General features: G+C 35.9%; 2 protein-coding genes across 2 annotated transcripts; both read right to left on the reverse strand.

Annotated features, from left to right (window-relative positions):
- Positions 1-7,471: 7,471 nt before the first annotated feature.
- PFICI_02113 (uncharacterized protein) lies at positions 7,472-8,296 on the reverse strand (the record flags this gene model as incomplete). The annotated part of the gene is made up of 1 exon (XM_007830694.1): positions 7,472-8,296. The coding sequence occupies one exon, from the start codon at positions 8,294-8,296 to the stop codon at positions 7,472-7,474; it is 825 nt and encodes a 274-aa protein (XP_007828885.1).
- A 1,271-nt stretch (positions 8,297-9,567) lies between these two features.
- On the reverse strand, positions 9,568-10,167 carry PFICI_02114 (uncharacterized protein; the record flags this gene model as incomplete). The annotated part of the gene is made up of 2 exons (XM_007830695.1): positions 9,568-9,721; positions 9,773-10,167. 2 exons carry the CDS (start codon positions 10,165-10,167, stop codon positions 9,568-9,570), a joined length of 549 nt encoding a protein of 182 aa, XP_007828886.1.
- Between the last annotated feature and the right edge of the window lie 33 nt (positions 10,168-10,200).

The following is a 10,200-nucleotide window of genomic DNA, read 5'->3' on the forward strand; positions in this document are numbered from 1 at the left end:
TAACCCTAACCCTAACCCTAACATGCTATATTTGCAATCCAGCTTAGCGCTTAGCTTTTTCTTTCCAACTTTACTTTCTATCTTTTTTAAAAAAAACTCCAGCTTTAGTCGTCTTTAGTTTCTTTTTAGCTTTTTTAGCGGTTAGCGTTTTTTTTTCTTTTTTAATATAGCGGTAAATATGGCGGTGGGTGTGGCGGTGGGTGTGGCGGTGGGTGTGGCGGTGGGTGTGGCGGTGGGTGTGGCGGTGGGTGTGGCGGTGGGTGTGGCGGTGGGTGTGGCGGTGGGTGTGGCGGGGGTCGGGTGGGCTAGTGTGGGGAAGAGCTTTTCCCCACGATTTTTAACTCCGTCGGCGATAATCTTTTTTTGCTAATAAAATTTTATTTTTATTTATAACTACGTTATTTTACGGTGCATCGAAATAAAAAATATACCGTTAGAATCCTTATTTTTCGGGCTTTTTAACGCTGGTCTGATTTTATCGATCGGATATAATTTAGTGGAGTTATGGCTGGATTCGTATCGAATGAACTCTACGTTCCCAATCGAACGAATTCTACCCCCGGCCTTTTCGGTGGAGACAAAAGTGCCCATACAAAATGGACGAACTGTACGTAGAGTTCGTCCAGGCTGTGGGATAGGTTTTTAGTTAAATAATTATTTAATCGCCTAAAAAGAAGTTAAAAACCGAAATTAAATATTAAAAACTAAGAATATATATTTTAAATATATAACTTTTAAGCTTTTTTAAAACGCTAAATTAGCTTAAAAGGTATATAACGGAATATTTACTTTATATATTTATAATTTTTAAAAGGATTTTTAAATTAAATTAATTAAGCTTTATAAAAGCTTTTAAATAAGTATATAAATACGACTTACCCTTTATTTTATTTATATAAAATCGGACTATTTTTAATTATTTATTTATGCTTATATACCGCTTTTATTAAATAATATCGAAACCCTAGATTATAAGCTCCTTTAATTATTATATTTTATTATTAAAGCTAATAAAATTTCTTTTTTAACGTAGCTAGCTATTCGGCCCTTTCGATTTATTTTTAAAGTTCCTTTAGCTATTATGTGATACAGTTAAAGGAGCATGTGAAGTAGGTTTGAGAGAGTCATAATATTAAAGTAAGCTAAAAGCGTTAAAAGGTATAGGTATAGTTACAAGGTGTATTATATCTGTCTAAGTTCTAATCAAAAAGGGAGCATACAGTCCCATTTATACACTTATTCATCAGAAAGATTTGTCAACTTCCCTGGAGCGTACGGACCTCATCCGTAAGCTCCTTGCTTTTGACAGGGACATCCATATGCTCCCTGTATCTGGTATCTTGAGGACCCTCAAGGTCTAACTAACTGCTATATATTACTTTATAACGACGAAAGGGTCGTTATCGGGCTATTACCCTCCGGCAAATTGCTATTCGATTGCAACCGTATCGGTATCGGTACCGGCTGGGTTAAATATAACTGTAATAGCATTATGCGTAATACGCGAATTTTGTAAATGCGCTATTTTTATATGTTAAAGGACGACGGGAATAAGGACGGGGATAACGATATAAACGGGAAAAAACGATACCGCAAGCCATTTATAAAAGAGTTTTTAAAATTATAATAATACAAAATAATATAATTAAATAAATAACGATATATTAGCGATAAAGTAATTATACAAATAAGGTGCAATAATATACGGGGGGTTAATATTTAAGTTAAAAGCTAATTAATTAAGCTATGTACGTACGGACCGGTTATATAATGGTGATAGCCGGCAACGTGGTCCGGGAAGGCACCATCGTTATATATTTATATTATATCGAGCTATATAATACGCGTTTAATTTTATTTAAAGTTTTAATTATAATAAAAAGTTTATAAATTTAATTTATTTACCTCGCATATTAATTTAAAATATCGTAGCGGTGCCATTTAAATTAAACATTTCGAGTTTTATTTAATTATAAATTATTCTCGCTTTATTTAATGCCTTTTAGCTAAGGGTTAATATTAAACTTATTATTAAATAGTCTTTTAATATATCCTTTAAATCCCTTAATAGCTTTGTTATATTTTATCGAAATCTCCTTAAAGGATTCTTTATATTTAGCCATGTGGTATAATGCCTTATAAGGTTTGTTTAATGGTGTAAAGATGGATGTATTAATTAAGTCCTCTTTACGGGAGGATTACTGTCAGATGGTGGATTATGGTTCCTATACACTGGGGTGTGCTTGAGCACACGGATCAACATTATGGTGTCTAGATAGATATACGGGACCTCCCGGGGATTAGCCGGGGCCACCTAAATAAGCGTATACCTTATTAAAACTAAAAGGCGCAGAATATAGATTAATAAATTACATAATTAACACCTATATTAAACCAGTTTAAACTCCAATAGGAAAGCACCACCTTAATTAATAATTAAAAATTTTAATGCCTCCGCCGAAGCTACGAAAATGATAACTACGAAAGAAGCCGGAATCGGCTTGACGGTATTGTTGAAGATAATTTCCGATTGGATTAATTAGGAATATATGTTTTGGATTTAGGCATAGATTACCGGATTAACTAATTACCTTAAAAATAAAACGACTCTAATTAGAACTCCAGTCGAACCGGATATCAAAAAAACTAAATATATAAAAACCGCGGCTGCTACCCTCGAAGCTGCAGATGTAGGCGACGATCCGATTATATAAGATAAAAAAGACGGGGAATAAACGATTACGGATTTTATTAAAGGAGGTTAAAAGTTGTTTAACCTCGATTATAATTATTATAAAATAAAAGAGGCTATATACGCTAAATAATATACGGCGATTAAGGAGATTACGAAATGGATGATTATAACGATTTTTTTAGATTTCTTCTCCACGTATTATTTAATTAACGAGCCTTTATATAAATAATACGAAAATTTAAGGGCTCGCTATGGCAAATTAGCTATAAATGATAAAAAAAAAGCAAAGAAATAATATTTAAAAGCTCTCAAGCCTCCGAGAATATTAAAAAAAGCTGCTAATTAGGTTAATAAATAAGAGATGGTTATAGCGAAAGCCTAGGTAAAGCAAATAATTAAAGTATAGGATAATTCGGCTTAGGCTATAGATTTTTTAAATGTAGTTACCTTAATTATGCTATAATAGGCCGCCTTTTATTAAATTTATAAAAAATAAAGCATTTTAGATAGGAATTTGGAATATCGGGTAATAAATAATGACTTCCGTAAAGGCTTAAGCATTTAATAGCCGATTAGGCTAAAAATTAGGAAAGGCGCTTTTGTAATTTACGTTAGTAAAGCTAATAAATAACCCTAAAACGGATAAAATAAAAACGCTTACCCTGTTAAAGATTAAATGCCTCCTTAATTAAATGCGGCTGGTTTACGTAAAAAAAGGGGTGGACGAACTATCTATAATAAAAGGCAAAAGGATACTGGATGCCCTGCTTGCTATTTTTTTTATACTTTTAATTTGTATTTTTACGTATTCCTAGAGAAAGCCTATCCAGGTTTCGTCCCTAAAGATAAAATGCAAATATAAATAAATAAGGCCCTTAAAAAAAACTTTAATTTATAAAAGCAGGTTCGCAGTATAAAAAAAATTAAAACTAGCCGAACCAGCACACTATAAATAACTAAAAAAAAATCGCTTTCGATTAATATAGATTAACGGAACGGACGATTGGTGGCAGACGTATAAAGCAGTTTTGTAGCATCCGCGGAAGATTACCTTTTGCGCTATTTAGTTATCTTAAATTTAGCGATAACGATTTTAATTATAAATATAAAAGCAAAGCTTATTAATTATAGGCAAGCTCTTAATTACGATTTTATTTAATTAGGCGACCGGAAATTACCTATTTATAGGTACGGTATAATAATTATGCAGCTCGGATCTAGAATATTATTATTAAATAATATAGCCTATTATCCCAGGTTGCTAACCATACTAATATCACTCCGTTAATTATAAGGACAAGGATATTATTAGGATAATAAAAACGACCTTATAACGCTACGCCGAAAAAATAGATTTTTAATCAGCATACTCTAAAACCGATACGGATAATATGTTTTCGAATATAAACCTTACGAATTACCTTTGGCGTTATTTGCTATTTATCAGAAAAAATATATAATATAGATAAAAAGGCTATTATTAATTAGAAAAGCTATACGATAATACTATAAAATGGGATATCCAGGCCCGGCAGCTCTCGAATACCTTATTTATTTATTTTAGGGGGTAAAAATTAAAGGACTAATTATAATAAAATATAAAGCCTGCGTATTTGCAAAAATCACGCGCTAACCACGGCGAGCGCCGCGACTAATTAATAAAAATTATAATAAGCGATTAGCTATTAACTTCTATAATTACATTAAAGGAATTAAGGACTATACGTCCTAAATGCTAATTACTTATCGGCAAACGGGATATATATAAGATTATTATTTTACGGAAAAAACTATTATTATATTAATTAACGCTTTCCGATCGTTCCTAGGCATAATAAAAACCCAATATAATATTAAAGTTAAAATTATCGAATACGATAACGAAATTATAAATATTAAATAAGTAATCGGAAGATACTTTAAAAATAAATATATTAAATTCGAGCCTTTAGTATTATATATATAAGCCTAAAACGGAGCTGCTAAACGCTCAAAAAGTATAATTAAAGAGAAAAAACGTATAATGCGTATTAGCGCAAAACTCCCTTACCAATTCTAGCCTAAAATCGGTAAAACCGCGGTATACTTATATAATCGCACGCCGAATTATAGTTCCCGATAGCGTATACTATATATAAAATTTTATAAAGCAGTTACAAAAGCAAAAAAAGTCCTAAATCCAAATTATAAGCCTAACTAAACCTATTTTAAAGCATTCGGATATAAAGCGTACGCAATAACGCTAACGGTATAATAAAAATTCGGCCGTTTATAGCGATTAGCACCTAAGGCATAAGTGGGATACCTAATTAGATATAAATCATCTAATATCTATAAAATCTAAATTCCTAATTAGAATAAATTAATTAATACAAAAAATATAATTATAAACGAAAAAAAACTATACGACGGAAAATAGGACATATTTAAAAACGAGCTCTTAAGTATTAATACCTAGCTTATCGCCGATTTCGTAACTAACTACGCAATATTTAAGGAGGAGATCTTATAAAAACTAAAAAATAAAAATACCGCCGTAAAAAATATTTTGCTAGGCGATAATTAAAACGATTAAAAGGAAAATAATAACTAAAAAAGTAAGGAAGCAGCGCTAAATAAAAAAGATAAATAATATTTTTTTACTACTGCGAAATTTGCCTTTTAGACTTTATTATAAACACCTTTATTAGCCCTATTAATATATAGTATAAAGGCGATTACGATTAAGGATACGGCGCTATTAGAAAAAGGACCTAAAATAATCCTATAGCAAACAGCTTTCTTAATTGGTTATAAAGCCGTTCCTAAAGTAGGATAAGGCAATAATTAAAACGATAAGGCGAAGCTAGAACGCTCTTTTCGTTAAAGGGTGAAAATTCATAAAGCGGAAATTCCAGCTCTCCCTAAATGGTATTATAAGTTGTATTATTATCCGTTTAGCAAATTATTTTTTTAAGTAAAAGCTAATTATTTATAGAGTTATAAAAATATGCGATTTTGGACCGAGATTAATAGGAAGGATTTACGAATAAAAGGCAAATAGATTTTTAATTATATATAGGTATATGTATATAAATTCGATAAGTACGGGAGATTTTAAAAATGCAAAATAAGACTCGTCGTTCGCGGTAATCAATAAGCGAAGTCCTAAAACCAGGAAACTTACGCGGCTATACTGGCTAAAAAATTATTTTGTACCTTAATCGCGATCGTAGCAAAATTCGATTTTAAACTAATCCAATACGACGTAATAAACGCGTTTATATACGCTCCTATTAATCAAGATATATTTATAAAAATACCGGATAAATACCGAAAAAAAAACACTATATTATTATTAAATAAAGCACTTTATAAATTACGGATATTACCGCTGTTATAATAAAAAGAATTTATAAAAACTCTGGCCGAAATCGGCTATACCTAGATATTATATAAGTTTTGCGCATTTATTAAAAAGGGAGTGCTAGTTTTTTTTTATGTTAACGACGTAATTATCGCATATAAGAATAAAGATAAAAAGGCTATTAATTAGTTGATATAGCACCTTATAGAGAAGTATAAGATTAGTAGTGGCGAGCCAATATAGTGGTTCCTTGGGATAGAAGTGATTAGAAATCGTGTATCTAGAATAATCTGGCTGTCCTAAAGGGCTTATTTTAAAAAAATCGCTAAATTAGCAAATAAAAAAAAAATTTATGCAACGCTAATAAGCTACGAAAAACTTATGCTTCGATTAATTATAGCGCTCCCATACGAAATATAGAAATATTAGAAAAAGATCGGATTACTGTTATTCGCGGCTATATTTACGAAATTAGATATCGCATTTGCAACAGCTAGATTGGCCCGTTTCCTTAATAACCTAAATTAAGCCTATTAAAATGCTGCTAATCGAGCTTTGATCTACTTAATTAATATTAAGGAATTTTTATTTAAAATCGGAGGATCCTTTGATTTGGTAGTTGCTAGTAACGCATTATTTGCCGATAATAGCATCGATCGCAAAAGTACCCAAATATTCGTTATAAAGCTATTCGGAAAACTAATTAATTGGCGATTAAATAAATAAGATATAGTTACTACTTCCACCATAGAAGCTAAGTTATTTGTATTAGCATAAGCTGCTAAAAAGACACTATTCGTTAATCGATTATTAAAGGAATTATTGATATAATTAGATAATAGCACTATTATTATTAAATATAATAATAAGTAGATTATTAATTTAATTAACGCCGAGATCGCGTTATTGAAAATAAAGCTCCGTTATATAGATATCTATAACTATTGGCTACGATAAGAAGCCTAGAGAGGAAGGATTAAAGTTATTTATAGACCCTTAAATAAGATAATAGCAGATGGATTAACGAAAAGCTTGCCAATTAGCAAATGGCAGAACTTTCTGCAATAGATGGGATTTAAAGTTGCCTATCGTGATTAAGACGAATAACCCCAAAAAAAGCCATATCTTGCTAATTAGCAACTCTGATTTAAGTATGGCCAGATCCACGATAGACCGTAGATTTAAGGGGGTGTGTCAGATGGTGGATTATGGTTCCCATACACTGGGGTGTGCTTGAGCACACGGATCAATACCATGGTGTCCAGATAGATGTACGGGACCTCCCGGGGATTAGCCGGGGCCACCCAAATAAGCGTACACCTCATTAAAACTAAGAGGCGCAGAATATAGATTAATAGATTACACAATTGACACCCATATCAGACCAGTTTAAACTCCAATAGGAAAGCACCACCTTGATCAACAATTACTTATGTGTGGCTTGACTGCAAGCTGGGTGGGGCACGAACTAGCCACGTGAGTGGCTGGCCGTGGCCCCCCCGGGCTTCACGCATCACCATGAGTCCAGCTTTAACGTCATCGAGCATTATAAATGAATCTCTGAAATCGTTGGCCAATTGCTGCTGAGCTGGCTGGTCCGACTGAAGCATTCGATTGTAGCACTCATCGTCTTTACATGACCCCGTGACCAAATTCAACTCGTCCTCAAGGCGTTGCATGGCGCTGTCCTTGGCGTCCTTGAACTTCTTGCGACTTGACGAGATGATACTGTCCAACTCCTCAATTTGTCTCTTGCGTGCTACGTGCGCTTCGGACGACTTCTGGTCCTGGCGGGTCTTCTGGAATGAATCGCGTGAGGGAGTTCGCACAGTCTGCGTGACGTCGGGTCCGACGTGGCCAGGCGTAGAAGAATTCATCATGTCCTTTTGCTGAGGCTGATCAAGGTCAGATTGAGCCGGAGGTGTTTCCTCGGAGTAGCTATTGATTCCCGGAGCACTAGGCTCGCGAAGGTTTCCCTCAGCCTGGTCTGTTGAATGCACAAGTCTGCTCAGCTTGTCTCTGCCCATCATCTCATCAGGTGCAGCATAGGTGTCGTGCTGGCCAGGTACATTGGGGAGATGCTCGGGCTTCTGATTGGCTGAGAGATCAGGAGACTGTGACTCTGTATCATGCGCCAGTCTAGGGACCAAATTCTGCTTAAACATGGCCGTGTTGCCCAACAGATCGGTATGGTACGAATGCTTGTCGGCTGAATGATTACTCTGAGATTCTTTTTGGAGGTCGTTGTCTGCCATGGTCTCGAGCTGCGGCAACCGGCGAGTAGGATGAGGCGAGTATAGCGCTTGTTAACGCTTAAAGACAGGAGGAATTAGACGTTGTGATAAATACCAAGAACCTGAAAGCACTGCTAAATGGAAAAATGCAGTAAAAAAAGGAGCCGACCGGTGAAGGGGGATTATTGCTTACTAATTGACAATTGCCTCAACCTAAGTGTAACAGCGCAGAAACGCGAAGTCGACCGGCTAGTTCTTATAGCTGTGACTGGCCGTTGGCGGCAGGTTGACTTTGACTTAAAGAAGTGTCGAAAATATCTGCAATCACGCCGTCCGGCCCACTCACGAGCCAAAAACAAATGGCTGGAAGGCTTGAAGAGCCGCTGCGTAAACGTCGGAGTAATTAAAGAGTGCAATTTTAATTGAAGAGGATAAACTCACCACAGAAAAAAAGAAGCCTTAATTAAACTCAATGGAATAATTAATGGCCAATGATTTAGGTTGCAGACTTTGCAATGATGATGGGAAGAGGAAAAGAGAAAGTTGGAAGGTGGGGGGGTGCGATGACCTAGCGACAAATGACGAGTTTCCGCGCAAGGATTGTCCGAGCGTAAAGACAAGAAGAAGAGATAACGTGTTTGCGTCAATAGCTTTGGCGAGGAAATGTGATGCAATTGACAATTACAGGCATGAGTTCAGGACTTGGAATTCTGGAGATTGGAAGTCGGTGGCCGGGGATTAGTTAATGAGTTCATATGATGGAAAAGATGCAATCGAGAAAGCATTGAAGATGTTTGACTCCATTTACGTTGTATAAAAAAGAGGTGCTGAAGAGCTATTTAATATAGACGTTAGTGCAATATCAATACATTTGGTCAATCAATCGAGATCATCCAGGCATAATGGCATTATAGCACCTAAGTCAAATCAGCATATTTTCACACGGCATCTTTCACTTCACGCCTGGAACGCCTGTGCAGTCACAATGATACTCGTATTAATTATCTCGAGATCTCCCTAGTAAGAAAAGCAGCGAGCTTCACCTAACGTCTTCGACTGGTTTTGCTGTTGAAACAGAGGACACTTGACTGTGTTGGCCTCAAACATCCAGCCAGACGTCTGATTCACGTGCTTTTTTTTTTATCTGCGTTGGCGTTGTCCATATTGTGTCGCAGTGGAAGAGTTGATGAGATCTTGGAGCCGATACTTTTGTCTAATATGCCGTCCAAATCGATGAGCAACTGTCGAGTCAAGTTCTCCAAGTCGCGATGTGTAAAAAAGACAACGAGTCTTTAGGAAGATCCTTTAGCTCGCTGGGAGTCGCTTCGAGTGGGCCGTGTTAGTTCAACAGGTAATCCGGGACTCTGACGCTGATGTTCCGAGTTGTTGCCCGCTCCAGCTTCAGTTAACGTTTTGGACTCATCTTGAGCAGTATCTCCAGGCACACTGTTGCTCGTGTCAGTTTTCCAAATTGCTGTATCCAGACGTCCGACTTACATGGGTTCAGACACCGATGTCAAGTTGGCTCCATTCTCGGTATCAACCTCTGGCATGTCGGAATCCGCTTCAGGGTGGCTGAAATCTTCTTCTTCTTCTTCTTCTTCTTCATCACGCTTGAAACGACTAAAGTCCTCATCACCCTCATCATCAAAGATCTGATACCAGCCGAGATCATTCACGTGAGCCCATCTAGAATGATCGGAATCTGATTGGTTCTGCTGGTCGGACAGTCTTGCTCCCCACTCCTCGAGCAAAAGATTCCGCTCATAAATGGATAGGTCGGCGCAAATGGATTTGAATCGGCTGTATCGCCCGTCATTTGAGGGGTAAAGGTGAAGCTGTTGGAAGAAGCGTTCACGCAACCACTCCATGTGGTTGCTGGAGTCGCCCATGATGATGTTTGGTTACGCGATCATAAAAGACTT

The sequence above is a fragment of the Pestalotiopsis fici genome (assembly GCF_000516985.1).
Source record: "Pestalotiopsis fici W106-1 unplaced genomic scaffold PFICI_Scf_2, whole genome shotgun sequence".
In the NCBI taxonomy this organism is placed as follows: Eukaryota; Fungi; Ascomycota; class Sordariomycetes; order Amphisphaeriales; family Sporocadaceae; genus Pestalotiopsis; species Pestalotiopsis fici.